Source organism: Chiloscyllium plagiosum, unplaced genomic scaffold (genome assembly GCF_037043375.1).
Source record: "Chiloscyllium plagiosum isolate Xiang-an unplaced genomic scaffold, Cpla_swu_hap1 HiC_scaffold_33, whole genome shotgun sequence".
NCBI lineage: Eukaryota > Metazoa > Chordata > Chondrichthyes > Orectolobiformes > Hemiscylliidae > Chiloscyllium > Chiloscyllium plagiosum.
In genome coordinates this window covers 9,780,111-9,803,727 of record NW_028270171.1, presented here as the reverse complement: position 1 = coordinate 9,803,727, position 23,617 = coordinate 9,780,111, and the positions used below count along the sequence as shown (strand labels likewise).

At 49.8% G+C, this 23,617-nt stretch overlaps 1 protein-coding gene across 4 annotated transcripts in view; it reads right to left on the bottom strand.

The window, feature by feature from the left end:
• shank1 (SH3 and multiple ankyrin repeat domains 1) overlaps positions 1-23,617 on the bottom strand; it is a 534,917-nt gene that overhangs the window by 11,007 nt on the left and 500,293 nt on the right. For all 4 annotated transcript variants that reach the window (XM_087978262.1, XM_087978261.1, XM_087978264.1 and 1 more), the window contains one exon: positions 16,610-16,712. In XM_087978262.1, coding sequence (XP_087834388.1) covers positions 16,610-16,712 — 103 coding nt within the window. The remainder of the gene's footprint in view (positions 1-16,609; positions 16,713-23,617) is intronic.

Below are 23,617 nucleotides of genomic sequence, written 5' to 3'. Positions count from 1 at the left end.
GTACTGTGGGGGACAGGTCTGTCGCTGTATAACACTGGGGTACAGTATTGGTGGGGACAGGTCTGACACTGTATAATACTGGGGTACAGTACTGCGGGGACAGATCTGTCGTTTTATAACACTGGGGTACAGTACTGGTGGGGGAACGGTCTGTCACTGTATAACACTGGGGTACAGTACTGGTAGAGACAGGTCTGTCACTGTGTAACACTGGGGCATGTACTGTGGGGGACAGAGCTGGGCTGAAAAACACTGGGGTACAGTACTGTTAAGGAATGCTCTGACAATATGTAACACTGGGGTACAGAAGTGAGGGGGACAGGTCTGTCACTGTATAACACTGGGGTACAGTACTGGTAGAGACAGGTCTGTCGCAGTATTACACTGGGGTACAGTATTGGTGGGGACAGGTCTGTCGCAGTATTACACTGGTGTACAGTACTGTCGCTGTATAACACGGGGTACAGTACTGGTGGGGACAGGTCTGTCACTGTCTAACAGTGGGGTACGGGTCTGTCGCTGCATAACACTGGGGTACAGTACTGGTGGGGACAGGTCTGTCACTGTATAACACAGGGGTACAGTACTGGTGGGGGACACATCGATCGCTGTACAGCCGTGCGGTACCCTACTGTAGGGGACAGGCCTGTTGCAGCATAACACTGGGGTACAGTACTGGTAGGGACTAGTCTGTTACTGTATAACACTGGGGTACAGTACTGGTGGGGACTGGTCTGTCACTGTATAACAGTGGGGTACAGAACTGAGGGGAACAGGTCTGTCACTGTCTAACACAGGGGTACAGTACAGGTGGGGGACATGTCTATCGCGGTAAAGCTGTGGGGTACAGAACTGTTGGGGACAGGTATGTTGCTGTATCACACTAGGCTACAGTACTGGTGGGGGACAGCTCTGTCCCTGTATAACAGTGGGGTACAGTACTGGTTGGGTCTGGCCTGTCACTGTATAACACTGGGGTGCAGTACTGGTGGGGACAGTTCTGTCACTGTATAACACTGGGGCACAGCACTGGTGGGGACAGGTCTGTTGCTGTATAACACTGGGGTACAGTACTGGTGGAGACAGGTCTGTTGCTGTATAACACTGGGGTACAGTACTGGTGGAGACAGGTCTGTCGCTGTACAACACTGGGGTACAGTACTGTGGGGGACAGGTCTGTCGTTGTATAACACTGGGGTACAGTACTGGTGGGGGAACAGTCTGTCACTGTATAACACTGGGGTACAGTACTGGTGGGGGAACGGTCTGTCACTGTATAACACTGGGGTACAATACTGGTAGAGACAGGTCTGTCACTGTGTAACACTGGGGCACGTACTGTGGGGGACAGATCTGGCCTGAAAAACACTGGGGTACAGTAGTGTTGAGGAATGCTCTGACAATATGTAACACTGGGGTACAGTAGTGAGGGGGACAGGTCTGTCACTGTATAACACTGGGGTACAGTACTGGTGGGGACTGGTCTGTCGCTGTATAACACTGGGGTACAGCACTGGTAGAGACAGGTCTGTCACTGTATAACACTGGGGTACAGTACTGGTGGGGGACACATCGATCGCTGTATAGCCGTGCGGTACCCTACTGTAGGGGACAGGCCTGTTGCAGCATAACACTGGGGTACAGTACTGGTGGGGACTGGTCTGTCACTGTATAACACTGGGGTACAGTACTGGTGGGGACTGGTCTGTCACTGTATAACACTGGGGTCCAGTACTGTGGGGGACAGGTCTGTCGCTGTGTAACACAGGGGTACAGTACTGTGGGGGACAGGTCTGTCGCTGTGTAACACAGGGGTGCAGTACTGTGGGGGACAGGTCTGTCACTGTATAACACTGGGGTACAGTACTGTGGGGGACAGGTCTGTCGCTGTGTAACACAGGGGTGCAGTACTGTGGGGGACAGGTCTGTCACTGTATAACACTGGGGTACAGTACTGGTTGGGACTAGTCTGTCACTGTATAACAGTGGGGTACAGAACTGAGGGGAACAGGTCTGTCACTGTATAACACTTGGATATAGTACTGGTGGGGACTAGTCTGTCACTGTCTAACACAGGGGTACAGTACAGGTGGGGGACACGTCTATCGCGGTAAAGCCGTGGGGTACAGTACTGTTGGGGACAGGTATGTTGCTGTATCACACTAGGCTACAGTACTGGTGGGGGACAGCTCTGTCGCTGTATAACAGTGGGGTACAGTACTGGTTGGGTCTGGCCTGTCACTGTATAACACTGGGGTGCAGTACTGGTGGGGATAGTTCTGTCACTGTATAACACTGGGGCACAGCACTGGTGGGGACAGGTGTGTCGCTGCATATCACTGGGGTATAGTACTGGTGGGACAGGTCTGTTGCTGTATAACACTGGGGTACAGTACTGGTGGAGACAGGTCTGTCACTGTGTAACACTGGGCTACAATACTGGTGGGGACAGGTCTGTCGCTGTATAACACTGGGATTCAGTACTGGTGGGGACTGGTCTGTCACTGTATAACACTGGGGTACAGAACTGGTGGGGATAGGTCAGTCACTGTATAACACTGGGGTACAGTACTGGTGGGGACAGGCCTGTCGCTGTATAACACTGGGGTACAGTACTGGTGGGGACAGGTCTGTCACTGTATAACAATGGGATACAGTACAGGTGGGGACAGGTCTGTTGCTGTATAACATTGGGGTACATTACTGGTGGGGACAGGTCTGTCACTGTATAACACTGGAGTACAGTACTGGTGGGAACTGGGCTGTCACTCTATAACACTGGGTTACACTACTGCTGGGGACAGGTCTATTGCTGCATAACACTGGGTACAGTACTGGTGGGGGACAGGTCTGTCACTGTATAACACCGGGGTACAGTACTGGTGGAGACAGGTCTGTCCCTGTATAACACTGGGGTACAGTACTGGTGGGGACAGGTCTGTCACTGTATAACACTTGGGTACAGTACTGGTGGGTCAGGTCTGTCTCTGTATAACACTGGGGTACGGAAATGGTGATGACAGACCTGTCGCTGTATAACGCTGGGGGTACAGTACTGGTGGTTACAGGCCTGTCGCTGTATAACGCTGGGGTACAGTACTGGTGGTGACAGGCCTGTTACTCTATAACACTGGGGTACAGTACTGGTGGTGACAGGCCTGTCGCTGTATAACACTGGGGTACAGTACTGATGGGGACAGGAGAGTCACTGTATAAAACTGGGGTATAGTACTGGTGGGACAGGTCTGTCGCTGTATAACACTGGGGTGCATTACTGGTGGGAACAGGCCTGTCGCTGTATAACACTGGGGTACAGTACAGAGGGGGATAGGTCTGTCGCTGTATAACACTGGGGTGCAGTACTGTGGCGGACAGGTCTGTCGCTGTGTAACACTGGGGTACAGTACTGCTGGTGACAGGTCTGTCGCTGTATAACACTGGGGTACAGTGTTGATGAGGGACAGCTCTGTCACTATATAACACTGGGGTGCAGTACTGGGTGGGGACAGGTCTGTCGCTGTATAACGCTGGGGGTACAGTACTGGTGGTTACAGGCCTGTCACTCTATAACACTGGGGTACAGTACTGGTGGTGACAGGCCTGTCGCTGTATAACACTGGGGTATAGTACTGGTGGGGACAGGTCTGTCACTGTATAACACTGGGGTACAGTACTGGTGGGGACAGGTCTGTCACTGTATAACACTGGGGTACAGTACTGGTGGGGACAGGTCTGTCACTGTATAACACTGGGGTGCAGTACTGGTGGGGACAGGTCTGTCGCTGTATAACACTGGGGTACAGTACTGGTGGGGACAGGTCTGTCACTGTATAACACTGGGGTACAGTACTGGTGGGGACAGGTCTGTCACTGTATAACACTTGGGTACAGTACTGGTGGGGACAGGTCTGTCACTGTATAACACTGGGGTGCAGTACTGGGTGGGAACAGGTCTGTCACTATATAACACTGGGGTACAGTACTGGTGGGGACAGGTCTGTCACTGTATAACACTTGGGTACAGTACTGGTGGGGACAGGTCTGTCACTGTATAACACTGGGGTGCAGTACTGGGTGGGAACAGGTCTGTCACTATATAACACTGGGGTACAGTACTGGTGGGGACAGGTCTGTCACTGTATAACACTTGGGTACAGTACTGGTGGGGACAGGTCTGTCACTGTATAACACTGGGGTGCAGTACTGGGTGGGAACAGGTCTGTCACTATATAACACTGGGGTACAGTACTGGTGGGTCAGGTCTGTCTCTGTGTAACACTGGGGTACGGTAATGGTGATGACAGACCTGTCGCTGTATAACGCTGGGGGTACAGTACTGGTCGTTACAGGCCTGTCGCTGTATAACGCTGGGGTACAGTACTGGTGGTGACAGGCCTGTCGCTGTATAACACTGGGGTACAGTACTATGGGGGACAGCTCTGTCGCTGTATAACACTGGGGTACAGTACTGCTGGGGACAGGTCTATTGCTGCATAACACTGGGTACAGTACTGGTGGGGGACAGGTCTGTCACTGTATAACACCGGGGTACAGTACTGGTGGAGACAGGTCTGTCCCTGTATAACACTGGGGTACAGTACTGGTGGGGACAGGTCTGTCACTGTATAACACTTGGGTACAGTACTGGTGGGTCAGGTCTGTCTCTGTATAACACTGGGGTACGGTAATGGTGATGACAGACCTGTCGCTGTATAACGCTGGGGGTACAGTACTGGTGGTTACAGGCCTGTCGCTGTATAACGCTGGGGTACAGTACTGGTGGTGACAGGCCTGTTACTCTATAACACTGGGGTACAGTACTGGTGGTGACAGGCCTGTCGCTGTATAACACTGGGGTACAGTACTGATGGGGACAGGAGAGTCACTGTATAAAACTGGGGTATAGTACTGGTGGGACAGGTCTGTCGCTGTATAACACTGGGGTGCATTACTGGTGGGAACAGGCCTGTCGCTGTATAACACTGGGGTACAGTACAGAGGGGGATAGGTCTGTCGCTGTATAACACTGGGGTGCAGTACTGTGGCGGACAGGTCTGTCGCTGTGTAACACTGGGGTACAGTACTGCTGGTGACAGGTCTGTCGCTGTATAACACTGGGGTACAGTGTTGATGAGGGACAGCTCTGTCACTATATAACACTGGGGTGCAGTACTGGGTGGGGACAGGTCTGTCGCTGTATAACGCTGGGGGTACAGTACTCGTGGTTACAGGCCTGTCACTCTATAACACTGGGGTACAGTACTGGTGGTGACAGGCCTGTCGCTGTATAACACTGGGGTATAGTACTGGTGGGGACAGGTCTGTCACTGTATAACACTGGGGTACAGTACTGGTGGGGACAGGTCTGTCACTGTATAACACTGGGGTACAGTACTGGTGGGGACAGGTCTGTCACTGTATAACACTGGGGTGCAGTACTGGTGGGGACAGGTCTGTCGCTGTATAACACTGGGGTACAGTACTGGTGGGGACAGGTCTGTCACTGTATAACACTGGGGTACAGTACTGGTGGGGACAGGTCTGTCACTGTATAACACTTGGGTACAGTACTGGTGGGGACAGGTCTGTCACTGTATAACACTGGGGTGCAGTACTGGGTGGGAACAGGTCTGTCACTATATAACACTGGGGTACAGTACTGGTGGGGACAGGTCTGTCACTGTATAACACTTGGGTACAGTACTGGGTGGGAACAGGTCTGTCACTATATAACACTGGGGTACAGTACTGGTGGGGACAGGTCTGTCACTGTATAACACTTGGGTACAGTACTGGTGGGGACAGGTCTGTCACTGTATAACACTGGGGTGCAGTACTGGGTGGGAACAGGTCTGTCACTATATAACACTGGGGTACAGTACTGGTGGGGACAGGTCTGTCACTGTATAACACTTGGGTACAGTACTGGTGGGGACAGGTCTGTCACTGTATAACACTGGGGTGCAGTACTGGGTGGGAACAGGTCTGTCACTATATAACACTGGGGTACAGTACTGGTGGGGACAGGTCTGTCACTGTATAACACTTGGGTACAGTACTGGTGGGGACAGGTCTGTCACTGTATAACACTGGGGTGCAGTACTGGGTGGGAACAGGTCTGTCACTATATAACACTGGGGTACAGTACTGGTGGGTCAGGTCTGTCTCTGTGTAACACTGGGGTACGGTAATGGTGATGACAGACCTGTCGCTGTATAACGCTGGGGGTACAGTACTGGTCGTTACAGGCCTGTCGCTGTATAACGCTGGGGTACAGTACTGGTGGTGACAGGCCTGTCACTCTAAAACACTGGGGTACAGTACTGGTGGTGACAGGCCTGTCGCTGTATAACACTGGGGTACAGTACTATGGGGGACAGCTCTGTCGCTGTATAACACTGGGGTACAGTACTGGTGGGGACAGGTCTGTCACTGTATAACACTGGGGTACAGTACTGAGGGGGACAGGTCTGTTGCTGTATAACACTGGGGTACAGTGCTGATGGGGGACAGCTCTGTCACTGTATAAAACTGTGGTATAGCACTGGTGGGACAGGTCTGTCGCTGTATAACACTGGGGTGCATTACTGGTGGGAACTGGCCTGTCCCTGTATAACACTGGGGTACAGTACAGAGGGGGACAGGTCTGTCGCTGTATAACGCTGGGGTACAGTACTGGGTGGGGACAGGTCTGTCGCCGTATAACACTGGGGTGCAGTACTGTGGCAGACAGGTCTGTCACTGTATAACACTGGGCTACAGTACTGGTGGGGACAGGTCAGTCACTGTATAACACTGGGGTGCAGTACTGGGTGGGGACAGGTCTGTCACTGTAGAACACTGGGGTACAGTACTGTGGGGGACAGGTCTGTCGCTGTGTAACACAGGGGTACAGTACTGTGGGGGACAGGTCTGTCGCTGTGTAACACAGGGGTGCAGTACTGTGGGGGACAGGTCTGTCGCTGTATAACACTGGGGTACAGTACTGGTTGGGACTAGTCTGTCACTGTATAACAGTGGGGTACAGAACTGAGGGGAACAGGTCTGTCACTGTATAACACTTGGATATAGTACTGGTGGGGACTAGTCTGTCACTGTCTAACACAGGGGTACAGTACAGGTGGGGGACACGTCTATCGCGGTAAAGCCGTGGGGTACAGTACTGTTGGGGACAGGTATGTTGCTGTATCACACTAGGCTACAGTACTGGTGGGGGACAGCTCTGTCGCTGTATAACAGTGGGGTACAGTATTGGTTGGGTCTGGCCTGTCACTGTATAACACTGGGGTGCAGTACTGGTGGGGATAGTTCTGTCACTGTATAACACTGGGGCACAGCACTGGTGGGGACAGGTGTGTCGCTGCATATCACTGGGGTATAGTACTGGTGGGACAGGTCTGTCACTGTATAACACTGGGGTACAGTACTGGTGGAGACAGGTCTGTCACTGTGTAACACTGGGCTACAATACTGGTGGGGACAGGTCTGTCACTGTATAACACTGGGGTTCAGTACTGGTGGGGACTGGTCTGTCACTGTATAACACTGGGGTACAGAACTGGTGGGGATAGGTCAGTCACTGTATAACACTGGGGTACAGTACTGGTGGGGACAGGCCTGTCGCTGTATAACACTGGGGTACAGTACTGGTGGGGACAGGTCTGTCACTGTATAACAATGGGATACAGTACAGGTGGGGACAGGTCTGTTGCTGTATAACATTGGGGTACATTACTGGTGGGGACAGGTCTGTCACTGTATAACACTGGAGTACAGTACTGGTGGGAACTGGGCTGTCACTCTATAACACTGGGTTACACGACTGCTGGGGACAGGTCTATTGCTGCATAACACTGGGTACAGTACTGGTGGGGGACAGGTCTGTCACTGTATAACACCGGGGTACAGTACTGGTGGAGACAGGTCTGTCCGTGTATAACACTGGGGTACAGTACTGGTGGGGACAGGTCTGTCACTGTATAACACTGGGGTACAGTACTGGTGGGTCAGGTCTGTCTCTGTATAACACTGGGGTACGGTAATGGTGATGACAGACCTGTCGCTGTATAACGCTGGGGGTACAGTACTGGTGGTTACAGGCCTGTCGCTGTATAACGCTGGGGTACAGTACTGGTGGTGACAGGCCTGTTACTCTATAACACTGGGGTACAGTACTGGTGGTGACAGGCCTGTCGCTGTATAACACTGGGGTACAGTACTGATGGGGACAGGAGAGTCACTGTATAAAACTGGGGTATAGTACTGGTGGGACAGGTCTGTCGCTGTATAACACTGGGGTGCATTACTGGTGGGAACAGGCCTGTCGCTGTATAACACTGGGGTACAGTACAGAGGGGGATAGGTCTGTCGCTGTATAACACTGGGGTGCAGTACTGTGGCGGACAGGTCTGTCGCTGTGTAACACTGGGGTACAGTACTGCTGGGGACAGGTCTGTCACTGTATAACACTGGGGTACAGTGTTGATGAGGGACAGCTCTGTCACTGTATAACACTGGGGTACAGTACTGGTGGGGACAGCTCTGTCACTATATAACACTGGGGTGCAGTACTGGGTGGGGACAGGTCTGTCGCTGTATAACGCTGGGGGTACAGTACTGGTGGTTACAGGCCTGTCACTCTATAACACTGGGGTACAGTACTGGTGGTGACAGGCCTGTCGCTGTATAACACTGGGGTATAGTACTGGTGGGGACAGGTCTGTCACTGTATAACACTGGGGTACAGTACTGGTGGGGACAGGTCTGTCACTGTATAACACTGGGGTACAGTACTGGTGGGGACAGGTCTGTCACTGTATAACACTGGGGTGCAGTACTGGTGGGGACAGGTCTGTCGCTGTATAACACTGGGGTACAGTACTGGTGGGGACAGGTCTGTCACTGTATAACACTGGGGTACAGTACTGGTGGGGACAGGTCTGTCACTGTATAACACTTGGGTACAGTACTGGTGGGGACAGGTCTGTCACTGTATAACACTGGGGTGCAGTACTGGGTGGGAACAGGTCTGTCACTATATAACACTGGGGTACAGTACTGGTGGGGACAGGTCTGTCACTGTATAACACTTGGGTACAGTACTGGGTGGGAACAGGTCTGTCACTATATAACACTGGGGTACAGTACTGGTGGGGACAGGTCTGTCACTGTATAACACTTGGGTACAGTACTGGTGGGGACAGGTCTGTCACTGTATAACACTGGGGTGCAGTACTGGGTGGGAACAGGTCTGTCACTATATAACACTGGGGTACAGTACTGGTGGGGACAGGTCTGTCACTGTATAACACTTGGGTACAGTACTGGTGGGGACAGGTCTGTCACTGTATAACACTGGGGTGCAGTACTGGGTGGGAACAGGTCTGTCACTATATAACACTGGGGTACAGTACTGGTGGGGACAGGTCTGTCACTGTATAACACTTGGGTACAGTACTGGTGGGGACAGGTCTGTCACTGTATAACACTGGGGTGCAGTACTGGGTGGGAACAGGTCTGTCACTATATAACACTGGGGTACAGTACTGGTGGGTCAGGTCTGTCTCTGTGTAACACTGGGGTACGGTAATGGTGATGACAGACCTGTCGCTGTATAACGCTGGGGGTACAGTACTGGTCGTTACAGGCCTGTCGCTGTATAACGCTGGGGTACAGTACTGGTGGTGACAGGCCTGTCACTCTATAACACTGGGGTACAGTACTGGTGGTGACAGGCCTGTCGCTGTATAACACTGGGGTACAGTACTGATGGGGACAGGCCTGTCGCTGTATAACACTGGGGTACAGTACTATGGGGGACAGCTCTGTCGCTGTATAACACTGGGGTACAGTACTGGTGGGGACTAGTCTGTCACTGTATAACACTGGGGTACAGTACTGGTGGGGACAGGTCTGTCATTGTATAACACTGGGGTACAGTACTGAGGGGGACAGGTCTGTTGCTGTATAACACTGGGGTACAGTGCTGATGGGGGACAGCTCTGTCACTGTATAAAACTGTGGTATAGCACTGGTGGGACAGGTCTGTCGCTGTATAACACTGGGGTGCATTACTGGTGGGAACTGGCCTGTCCCTGTATAACACTGGGGTACAGTACAGAGGGGGACAGGTCTGTCGCTGTATAACGCTGGGGTACAGTACTGGGTGGGGACAGGTCTGTCGCCGTATAACACTGGGGTGCAGTACTGTGGCAGACAGGTCTGTCACTGTATAACACTGGGCTACAGTACTGGTGGGGACAGGTCAGTCACTGTATAACACTGGGGTGCAGTACTGGGTGGGGACAGGTCTGTCACTGTAGAACACTGGGGTACAGTACTGGGTGGGAACAGGTTTGTCACTGTATAACACTGGGTTACAGTACTGGTCGGACAGGTCAGTCACTGTCTAACACAGGGGTACAGTACTGGTGGGGACAGGTCTGTCACTGTATAACACTGGGGTACAGTACTGGTAGGGACAGGTCAGTCACTGTATAACACTGGGGTACAGTACTGCTGGGGACAGGTCTGTCGCTGTATAACACTGGGGGACAGTACTGGTGGGGACAGGTCTGTCACTGTATAACACTGGGGTGCAGTACTGGGTGGGGACAGGTCTGTCACTGTATAACACTGGGGTGCAGTACTGGGTGGGGACAGGTCTGTCACTGTATAACACTGGGGTACAGTACTGGGTGGGGACAGGTCTGTCAGTGTATAACACTGGGGTACAGTCTTGGTGGGGACAAGTGTGTTGCTGTATATCACTGGGGTACAGTACTGGTGGGACAGGTCTGTCACTGTATAACACTGGGGTGCAGTACTGGGTGGGGACAGGTCTGTCACTGTATAACACTGGGGTACAGTACTGGGTGGGGACAAGTCTGCCCCTGTATAACACTGGGGTACAGTACTGTGGGGGACAGCTCTGTCGCTGTATAACACTGGGGTACAGTACTGGTGGGGACTAGTCTGTCACTGTATTACACTTGGGTACAGTACTGGTGGGGACTGGTCTGTAAATGTATAACACTGGGGTACAGTACTTGTGGGGGACAGGCCTGTCGCTGTATAACACTGGGGTACAGTACTGGTGGGGACTAGTCTGTCACTGTATAACACCGGGGTACAGTACTGGTGGGGACAGATCTGTCACTGTATAACACTGGGGTACAGTACTGAGGGGGACAGGTCTGTTGCTGTATAACACTGGGGTACAGTGCTGATGGGGGACAGCTCTGTCACTGTATAAAACTGTGGTATAGCACTGGTGGGACAGGTCTGTCGCTGTATAACACTGGGGTGCATTACTGGTGGGAACAGGCCTGTCCCTGTATAACACTGGGGTACAGTACAGAGGGGGACAGGTCTGTCGCTGTATAACGCTGGGGTACAGTACTGGGTGGGGACAGGTCTGTCGCCGTATAACACTGGGGTGCAGTACTGGTGGGGACTGGTCTGTAAATGTATAACACTAGGGTACAGTACTGGTGGGGGACAGGCCTGTCATTGTATAACACTGGGGTACAGTACTGGTGGGGACTAGTCTGTCACTGTATAACACTGGGGTACAGTACTGGTGGGGACAGGTCTGTCACTGTATAACACTGGGGTACAGTACTGAGGGGGACAGGTCTGTTGCTGTATAACACTGGGGTACAGTGCTGATGGGGGACAGCTCTGTCACTGTATAAAACTGTGGTATAGCACTGGTGGGACAGGTCTGTCGCTGTATAACACTGGGGTGCATTACTGGTGGGAACAGGCCTGTCGCTGTATAACACTGGGGTACAGTACAGAGGGGGACAGGTCTGTCGCTGTATAACGCTGGGGTACAGTACTGGGTGGGGACAGGTCTGTCGCCGTATAACACTGGGGTGCAGTACTGTGGCAGACAGGTCTGTCACTGTATAACACTGGGCTACAGTACTGGTGGGGACAGGTCAGTCACTGTATAACACTGGGGTGCAGTACTGGGTGGGGACAGGTCTGTCACTGTAGAACACTGGGGTACAGTACTGGGTGGGAACAGGTTTGTCACTGTATAACACTGGGTTACTGTACTGGTCGGACAGGTCAGTCACTGTATAACACTGGGGTACAGTACTGGTGGGGACAGGTCTGTCACTGTATAACACTGGGGGACAGTACTGGTGGGGACAGGTCAGTCACTGTATAACACTGGGGTACAGTACTGCTGGGGACAGGTCTGTCGCTGTATAACACTGGGGGACAGTACTGGTGGGGACAGGTCTGTCACTGTATAACACTGGGGTGCAGTACTGGGTGGGGACAGGTCTGTCACTGTATAACACTGGGGTACAGTACTGGGTGGGGACAGGTCTGTCGCTGTATAACACTGGGGTATAGTACTTGTGGGACAGGTCTGTCAGTGTATAACACTGGGGTACAGTCTTGGTGGGGACAAGTGTGTTGCTATATATCACTGGGGTACAGTACTGGTGGGACAGGTCTGTCACTGTATAACACTGGGGTGCAGTACTGGGTGGGGAGAGGTCTGTCACTGTATAACACTGGGGTACAGTACTGGGTGGGGACAGGTCTGCCCCTGTATAACACTGGGGTACAGTACTGTGGGGGACAGCTCTGTCGCTGTATAACACTGGGGTACAGTACTGGTGGGGACTAGTCTGTCACTGTATTACACTTGGGTACAGTACTGGTGGGGACTGGTCTGTAAATGTATAACACTGGGGTACAGTACTTGTGGGGGACAGGCCTGTCATTGTATAACACTGGGGTACAGTACTGGTGGGGACTAGTCTGTCACTGTATAACACTGGGGTACAGTACTGGTGGGGACAGGTCTGTCACTGTATAACACTGGGGTACAGTACTGAGGGGGACAGGTCTGTTGCTGTATAACACTGGGGTACAGTGCTGATGGGGGACAGCTCTGTCACTGTATAAAACTGTGGTATAGCACTGGTGGGACAGGTCTGTCGCTGTATAACACTGGGGTGCATTACTGGTGGGAACAGGCCTGTCCCTGTATAACACTGGGGTACAGTACAGAGGGGGACAGGTCTGTCGCTGTATAACGCTGGGGTACAGTACTGGGTGGGGACAGGTCTGTCGCCGTATAACACTGGGGTGCAGTACTGTGGCAGACAGGTCTGTCACTGTATAACACTGGGCTACAGTACTGTGGGGACAGGTCAGTCACTGTATAACTCTGGGGTACAGTACTGGTGGGACAGGTCTGTCACTGTATAACACTGGGGTACAGTACTGCTGTGGACAGGTCTGTCGCAGTATAACATTGGGGTGCAGTACTGGGTGGGGACAGGTCTGTCACTGTAGAACACTGGGTTACAGTACTGGTCGGAATGGTCAGTCACTGTATAACACTGGGGTACAGTACTGGTGGGGACAGGTCTGTCACTGTATAACACTGGGGTACAGTACTGGTAGGGACAGGTCAGTCACTGTATAACACTGGGGTACAGTACTGCTGGGGACAGGTCTGTCGCTGTATAACACTGGGGTACAGTACTGGTGGGGACAGGTCTGTCACTGTATAACACTGGGGTGCAGTACTGGGTGGGGACAGGTCTGTCACTGTATAACACTGGGGTACAGTACTGGGTGGGGACAGGTCTGTCACTGTATAACACTGGGCTACAGTACTGGTGGGGACAGGTCAGTCACTGTATAACACTGGGGTACAGTACTGGTGGGGACAGGTCTGTCGCTGTATAACACTGGGGTACAGTACTGGTGGGGACAGGTCTGTCACTGTATAACACTGGGGTACAGTACTGGGTGGGGACAGGTCTGTCACTGTATAACACTGGGGTACAGTACTGGGTGGGGACAGGTCTGTCACTGTATAACACTGGGGTATAGTACTTGTGGGACAGGTCTGTCACTATATAACACTGGGGTACAGTACTGGTGGGGACAAGTGTGTTGCTGTATATCACTGGGGTACAGTACTGGTGGGACAGGTCTGTCACTGTATAACACTGGGGTACAGTTCTGTTGAGGACAGATCTGTCCCTGTATAACACTGGTGTAAAGTACTGGTGGGGACAGGTCTGCCCCTGTATAACACTGGGGTACAGTACTATGGGGGACAGGTCTGTCGCTGTGTAACACTGGGGTACAGTACTGGTGGGGACTAGTCTGTCACTGTATTACACTTGGGTACAGTACTGGTGGGGACTGGTCTGTAAATGTATAACACTAGGGTACAGTACTGGTGGGGGACAGGCCTGTCATTGTATAACACTGGGGTACAGTACTGGTGGGGACAGGTCTGTCACTGTATAACACTGGGGTACAGTACTGAGGGGGACAGGTCTGTTGCTGTATAACACTGGGGTACAGTGCTGATGGGGGACAGCTCTGTCACTGTATAAAACTGTGGTATAGCACTTGTGGGACAGGTCTGTCGCTGTATAACACTGGGGTGCATTACTGGTGGGAATAGGCCTGTCGCTGTATAACACTGGGGTACAGTACAGAGGGGGACAGGTCTGTCGCTGTATAACACTGGGGTGCAGTACTGTGGCAAACAGGTCTGTCACTGTATAACACTGGGCTACAGTACTGGTGGGGATAGGTCAGTCACTGTATAACACTGGGGTACAGTACTGGTGGGACAGGTCTGTCACTGTATAACACTGGGGTACAGTACTGGGTGGGGACAGGTTTGTCACTGTATAACACTGGGTTACAGTACTGGTCGGACAGGTCAGTCACTGTATAACACTGGGGTACAGTACTGGTGGGGACAGGTCTGTCACTGTATAACACTGGGGTACAGTACTGGTAGGGACAGGTCAGTCACTGTATAACACTGGGGTACAGTACTGGTGGGGACAGGTCTGTCGCTGTATAACACTGGGGTACAGTACTGGTGGGGACAAGTCTGTCACTGTATAACATTGGGGTACAGTACTGGGTGGGGACAGGTCTGTCACTGTATAACACTGGGCTACAGTACTGGTGGGGACAGGTCAGTCACTGTATAACACTGGGGTACAGTACTGCTGGGGACAGGTCTGTCGCTGTATAACACTGGGGTGCAGTACTGGGTGGGGACAGGTCTGTCACTGTATAACACTGGGGTGCAGTACAGTGCTGATGAGGATCAGCTCTGTCACTGTATAACATTGGGGTACAGTACTGGTGGGACAGGTCTGTCACTGTATAACACTGGGGTACAGTACTGGTGGGACAGGTCAGTCACTGTATAACCCTGGGGTGCAGTACTGGGTGGGGACAGGTCTGTCGCTGTATAACACTGGAGTGCAGTACTGAGTGGGGACAGGTCTGTCACTGTATAACACTGGGGTGCAGTACTGGGTGGGGACAGGTCTGTCACTGTATAACACTGGGGTGCAGTACAGTGCTGATGAGGATCAGCTCTGTCACTGTATAACATTGGGGTACAGTACTGGTGGGACAGGTCTGTCACTGTATAACACTGGGGTACAGTACTGGTGGGACAGGTCAGTCACTGTATAACCCTGGGGTGCAGTACTGGGTGGGGACAGGTCTGTCGCTGTATAACACTGGAGTGCAGTACTGAGTGGGGACAGGTCTGTCACTGTATAACACTGGGGTACAGTACTGGGTGGGGACAGGTCTGTCACTGTATAACACTGGGGTACAGTACTGGGTGGGGACAGGTCTGTCACTGTATAACACTGGGATACAGTACTGCTGGGGACAGGTCTGTCACTGTATAACACTGGGGTACAGTACTGGGTGGGGACAGGTCTGTCACTGTATAACACTGGGGTACAGTACTGGGTGGGGACAGGTCTGTCACTGTATAACACTGGGGTACAGTACTGGGTGGGGATAGGTCTGTCACTGTATAACACTGGGATACAGTACTGCTGGGGACAGGTCTGTCACTGTATAACACTGGGGTACAGTACTGGGTGGGGACAGGTCTGTCACTGTATAACACTGGGGTACAGTACTGAGTGGGGACAGGTCTGTCACTGTATAACACTGGGGTACAGTACTGGGTGGGGACAGGTCTGTCACTGTATAACACTGGGGTACAGTACTGGGTGGGGACAGGTCTGTCACTGTATAACACTGGGATACAGTACTGCTGGGGACCGGTCTGTCACTGTATAACACTGGGGTGCAGTACTGGATGGTGACAGACCTGTCGCTGTATAATGCTGGGGTACAGTACTGATGGTTACAGGCCTGTCGCTGTATAACGCTGGGGTACAGTATTGGTGGGGGACAATTCTGTTGCTGTATAACAGTGGGGTATAGTACTGGACAGTGAAAACTGAACCAGATTGACTGGGGATCCAAAGGAGACGGGGAATAATTGAGAATGTAGATGAGGTTGAAATTCTTCACTCGGGATGCTGGATGTTTGAAATAATCTCCCCTAACGGTTTCTAGAATCTCCGTCGTTGAAAGCTGTCAAGATTGAGAGCAGCAGCTTTTCTGGAAGGGTCTGTCGCAATTGGGTGGCGGTTAGGCAATAAAGTGGGAAACGTGACATAATGAGTGACAGAACAGGTTGGATGGGCTGAAAGGCCTTATCCTGTTCTCTTTCTTGTTGTATATCACACCCCTCTCCCTTCCCAGATTTCTCTCTTACCCATTGACTTCTGACGCATCATCCCTTGCTGTGCTGCCAGGTAAGGACGGTCAAAACTGACCGATGGTCCAAGTGCAGTCAGCCCTGGTTGGTCATACAGCGGCTGGAGAGGAGAACAAGCACGTCACTTACAAACCTGGTTCCGAGTTGCTTCATTCCACCTCTGTTCAAATCGTCCCTCGACCCACCGTCCCTCCGGGCCAAATGACAACCCTGGGCTTTTCCTGCCCCGATACAGTTCCCCTACACCCCCCTCACCATCTCGCATCTGCCCCACAGCCTGCTGACAGGGTGGCATTGCCTGGTTGGGGTGCAGACCCAGGGGACTCAGCCACAGGATAGGGGATAGACCATTAAGGACCGAGATGGGGAAAGATTTCTTCACTCTAAGGGGTGTGAACCTGTGCTGATGGGGAGTGCCAGGGATTTTCTACCATGGAAGGCAGTGATGGCCAAGTCAATGAACTTATTCAACAAAGAGACAGACAAATCATTAGGTCTAGGCAAAGGAGGAATACCGGATTGAGATAAAGGATCAGCCGCAGTCATGTTGAATGATGCAGCAGGCTGGAGGGGCTGAATGGCCTACTCCAGTTTGGACGAATTGACTGACATCGAGCCTGTGTCCTGGCACTCCCTCCTCAGCACCCCCTCCACCACCTCAGCAAGTTTCAGCAGAGAATTCTGCTCTCGTTGATCCCAACTCCGACCCCTGACCGTCACTGAATTTCTTTAGTTTTAAATGATTCTCACCCCTGGACGTGGGGGAGAGGAGTGAGGGCGGTCAAAGCTGTAGTCCAACAGGTTTATTTGGAAGCACTAGCTTTCGGAGCGCTGCTCCCTCATCAGGTGGCTGTGGAGTATAAGATCGTAGGACACAGAATTTATAGCAAACGTTTACAGTGTAATCTAATCAGGTCTTTTTCAATATATCATTTCAGTTACATCACACCGTAAACATTTGCTACAAATTCTGTGTCCTACGATCTTATACTCCACAGCCACCTGAATGAAGGAGCAGTGCTCCGAAAGCTAGTGCTTCCAAATAAACCTGTTGGACTATAACCTGATGTTGTGTGATTTTTAACTTTGTTGGAAGAAAGACGTTGTTAAACTTGAAAGGGTTCAGAAACGATTTACAAGGATATTGGAGGATTTGAGCTATAGGGAGAGTAGACTGTTTTCCCTGGAGTGTGGGAGGCTGAGGGGGTGACCTTTATAGAGGTTTATAAAGGTGTGGATAGGGTGAATAGCCAAGGCCTTTTCCCCAGGGTGAGGGAGTCCAAAACTAGAGGGTATAGGTTTAAAGTGAGAGGGGAAAGATTTAAAAGTGACCTGAGGGACAACTTTTTCACACAGAGGGTGGTGCATGTATGGAATGAGCTGCCAGAGGAAGTGGTGTAGACTGGTACAATTACAGCATTTAAAAGACATCTGAATAGGAAGGATTTAGAGGGATATGGGCCAAATGCTGGCAAATGGGACTAGATTGGGATATCTGGTGGGTTGGACCGAAGGGTCTGCTTCCGTGCTGTACATCTCTATGACTTTAAATATCACAATTGAGATCCTCTCTGCTAATATTCATCACTGAAATGAAGTATATAAAGACCAAGAAATAACAAGAGTAGGCCATTCGGCCCCTAGAATCTGCTCGACCATTCAACAGGATCTTGGCTGATCTAACATTCCACACAGCCACTTTTCTGCCCTTTCCCTGGAACCGTGGATTCCCAGCTAATCAAGAATCTGTCTCAGTCTTAAATATACACAAGGATTCTGCTGCTGCCTCAGCTCTCTATGGCAAGGCGCTCCAAAGGCACCCAACTCTCTGAGAGAAGAAATTTCTGATCATCTCAGCTTTAAATAGAGACTGTGCCCTCTGGTCCTAGACCTCCCCACAAGGGGAAACATCTTCCCAGCATTGACCCTGTCAAACCGCTTACGAATGCTATTAGGTCCAATGAGATCACCTCTCATTCTTCTACTGGAGTCCCCACCTATTTAATATTTGCACATAAGACAATCTCTCCATACTAGGAATCATCCTGATGAACTTTCTTGGAGCTTTCTTGGAAGAGAAGGTATATTTTGGATGATCAGCACTACCAGGAATAACCCACAGATGGTGGTGAGGAGCTCATCAAATTGCTGCTCTCGATCGCCATCTCACAGCTCACCTTGGTGGTGCAGCTGGACATTTATTCCCACTCCTGCTAATATATGATCTTGCTTTTTTTTCAAACTCACACTCACACACACAAATCTACAGACATACACACACAGACACATTTTCACACATACAGACACACACAGCCAACATATAGACAGAGGCATACACACAGACACAGACATGCATACATATTCTCACACATACAGACACACAGAGACATACATACACACACAGACACATTCTCACACACACAGGTACTTTCACACGCACACATTCTTATACACACACTCTCACACATACACAGACACACACATAGAGATACACACAGACACAGACACACACACTTTCACACAAACACACACACTGTAAGATCTACTCAAACTAACACGTGATAATAAATAAATCAAATCAAATCAAACCACTCAAAATGGAGAGAAAACTGGACAGAGGAATCCCACTCCGGAGAGCATTGAGAATGAGAGGGCACAGATTTAAAGTAATTAGTAATGTAGAAAAAGAGATATGAGGTAAAACACTTCTGCACAGCAACAGTTCTGTGATATACACACATGCACAATACATTCACACACACGTGCTCACACACTAACATTCACCATTCAACATAAAGGTGATGGCCTAGTGGTATGACCACTGGACTGTTAATCCAGAGACCCAGATAATGCTCTGGAGACCCCAGTTTGAATCCTGCCATGGCAGATGGTAGAATTTAAATTCAATATGTCCATGGAATTAAGAATCTAGTGATGACCATGAATCCACTGTTGCTTGTCTGAAAAACCCATCTGGTTCATTAATCCTCTTCAGGGAAGGAATCTGCCATCCTTACACCTGGTCTGGCCTACATGTGACTTCAGACCCACAGCAATGTGGTTGACTCTTAACTGCCTTCTGGGCAATAAATGCTGGCCTCGCGTGAATGAGTTTTAAAAAAAGCACACTCATTTCCAAACAGATACTAGCACATTGTAAGAGATCGTCTTTTTGGGGATTATAAACTGAAATTAAATTTGGCCTACAATAGCTAGAAGACCAGGAGAGGTTCGCAGTGTGAAAAGCCAGTGCTGTGTAGTTTTTGAGCAGTGAGACACATAATTGCTCTTCAAAGCAATGAGAGGGAGACTGAGCAGCAGCAAGGATGTTTTGAATAAAGGGGATTCTGGCTGACAAGAGCCCTCTAATTGGATGAGCTGGGGTTTGTTAAAAGGCTGTATGTGTCAGGGTAATGGAAAGAAACATCCAGACCCTGAAGACGGAAAGCATCCGTCCCTCCTCCCCTTCCCTTCGGTGTGGGAAAAAGACAGGCATAATGGAGAAGTTTAAAAGAAAGAATTTGAACAAGAGTAGGCCTACCTGACCAATTATTGATCAAAGAATGATCACCCCCCTACAGACCACATTGCTAAATTCAAAGGATGTAGGAAAATAAGTTTCCACCTTGTAGTCTGGACTTTTGATCTTTAGAATATTGTTTACCTTATCTATAATCTTTTTCCATCCACAGTTTATGCATTAAACTGTCTGTCTTCGTCATTACTGTGTGCATGCGTGTGTTTAAGAGTTTTGAAGAGATATTGTTTTTGTTGTGTTGATATAGATTAGAAATCATTTCTTTTCTCTGGCCTCGTTAAAGTGAAGTGTTTTAGAATAAACAGGTATTTCAACTGTTATGGTTGAAACCTGGTGTGAATTCGTTTTGCCCTGCGTAGCAGTCAGTCCAGTAAATTGGGCATTTTGCTGTTTCATTGGGATTTTATACCTTTTGACAAGTTGTGACAACTTAGAGACACAGTCATAGTCATAGAGATGTACAGCATGGAAACAGACTGTTTGGTCCAACTCATCCATGGCAACCAGATATTCAAACCCAATTTAGTCCCACCTGCCAGTACCCAGCCCATATTCCTCCAAACCCTTCCTATTCATATACCTATCCAGATGCCTTTTAAATGTTGCAATTGTACCAACCTCCACCGCTTCCTCTGGCAGCTCAGTCCATACACGTACCACCCTCTGCATGAAAAGGTTGCCCTGTAGGTTTCTTTTATATCTTTCCCCTCTCACCCTAAACTTATGCCCTCTAGTTCTGGACAACATCTTTCCGATAGGAAGGAGACCAGAATTGCACGCAATATTCCAACAGTGGCCTAACCAGTGTCCTGTACAGCCGCAACATGACCTCCCAACTCCTGTACTCAATACTCTGACCAATAAAGGAAAGCATACCAAATGCCTTCCTCACTATCCTATCTACCTGCGAGTCCACTTTCAAGGAGCTAAGAACCCACACTCCAAGGTCTTTTTGTTCAGCAACACTCCCGCGGACCTTACCATTAAGTGTATAAATCCTGCCCTGATTTGCTTTCCCAAAATGCAGTACCTTCCATTTATCTAAATCAAACTCCATCTGTCACTTCTCAGCCCATTGGCCCATTGTAATCTGAGGTAACCTTCTTCGCTGTCCACTACACCTCCAATTTTGATGTCATCTGCAAACTTACTAACTGCACGTCTTATGCTCACATCCAAATCATTTATATAAATGATGAAACATAGTGGGCCCAGCACCGATCCTTGTGGCACTCCACTGGTTACAGGCCTCCAGTCTGAAAAGCAACATTCCACCACCACCCTCTGTCTTCTACCTTTGAGCCAGTTCTGTATCCAAATGGCTAGTTCTCCCTGTATTCCATGAGATCTAACCTTGCTAATCAGTCTCCCATGGGGAACCTTACTGAATGCCTTATAGATCATGTCTACTGCTCTGCCCTCATCAATCCTCTTTGTTACTTTTTCAAAAAACTCAAATCAAGTTTGTGAGACATGATTTCCCACACACAAAGCCACGTTGACTATCCCCAATCAGTCCTTGCCTTTCCAAATACATGTACATCCTCAGGATTCCCTCCAACAACTTGCCCACCACTGACATCAGGCTCATTGGTCTATAGATCCCTGGCTTGTCCTTACCCCCTTCTTAAACAATGGCACCACGTTTGCCAACCTCCAGTCTTCCAGCACCTCACCTATGACTATCGATGATACAAATATCTCAGCAAGAGGCCCAGCAATCACTTCCCTAGTTTCCCACAGAGTTCTAGGGCACACCTGATCAGGTCCTGGGGATTTATCCACTTTTATGTGATTCAAGAAATCCAGCACTTCCTCCTCTGTAATATGGACATTTTTTAAAATGTCACCATCTATTTCCCTACATTCCATATCTTCCATATCCTTTTCCACAGTAAATACTGATACAAAATAATTGGTTAATATCTCCCCCATCTCCTGCGGCTCCACACAAAGGCTGCCTTGTTGACCTTTGAGGGGCCCTATTCTCTCCCTAGTTACCCTTTTGTCCTTAATGTATTTGTAAAAACCCTTTGGATTCTCCTTAACTCTATTTGCCAAAGCTATCTCATGTCACCTTTTTTCCCTCCTGATTTCCCTCTTAAGTATACTCCTACTGCCTTTATACTCTTCTAAGGATTCACTCGATCTATCCTGTCTATGCCTGATATATGCTTCCGTCTTTCTTTTAACCAAAACCTAAATTTCTTTAGTCATCCAGCATTCCGTATACCTACCAGCCTTTCCTTTCACCCTGACAGGAATATACTTTCTCTGGATTCTTGTTATCTCATTTCTGAAGGCTTTGCATTATCCAGTCGTCCCTTGACCTGCGAATGTCTGCCTCCAATCAGCTTTTGAAAGTTCTTGCCTATTACCATCAAAATTGACCTTCTTCCAATTTAGAGCTTCAACTTTTAGATCTGGTCTATCCTTTTCCATCACTATTTTAAAACTAATAGAATTATGGTCACTGGCCCCAAAATGCTCCCCCACTGACACCTCAGACACCTGCCCTGCCTTATTTCCCAAGAGTAGGTCAAGTTTGCACCTTCTGTAGTAGGTACATCCACATACTGAATCAGAAAATGGTCTTGTACACACTTAACAAATTCCTCTCTATCTAAACCTTTAACACTATGGCAGTCCCAGCCTATGTTTGGAAAGTTAAAATCCTCTACCATAACCACCCTATTATTCTTACAGGTCACTGAGATCTCCTTACAAATTTGTTCTCAGTTTCCCTCTGACTATTAGGAATCTATAATACAATCTCAATAAGGTGATCATCCCTTTCTTATTTCTCAGTTCCACCCAAATAACTCTCCTGGATGTATTTCCAGGAATATCCTCCCTCAGCACAGCTGTAATGCTATCCCTTATCAAAAACGCCACTCCCCCTCCTCTTTTGCCTCCCTTTCTGTCTTCCTGTAGCATTTGTACCCTGGAACATTAAGCTGCCGGTCCTGTCAATTCCTGAGCCACATTTCTTTAATTGCTATGATATCCCAGTCTCATGTTCCTAACCATGCCCTGAGTTCATCTGCCTTCCCTGTTAGGCCTCTTGAAGTAAATGCAGTTTAATTTAGTTCTACCTTGTTCTCTGCTTTGTCCCCGCCTGCCCTGACTGTTTGACTCGCCTTTGTTCTCAACTGTACCAGTCTTAGACTGACCTCTTTCCTCACTATCTCCCTGAGCCCCACCTTACGAGTTTAAATCCTCCCGAGCAGTTCTAGCAAATTTCCCTGCCAGTATATTAGTCCCCTTCCAATTCAGGTGCAATCCGTCCTTCTTGTACAGGTCACTTCTACCCCAGAAGAGATACCAATGATCCAAAAATGTGAATCCTTCTCCCTTACACCAGGTCCTCAGCCATGCATTCATCTGCTATATCATCCTATTCCTGCCCTCACTAGCTTATATCACTGGAAGTAATCCAGATATTACTACCCTCGAGGACCTCCTTT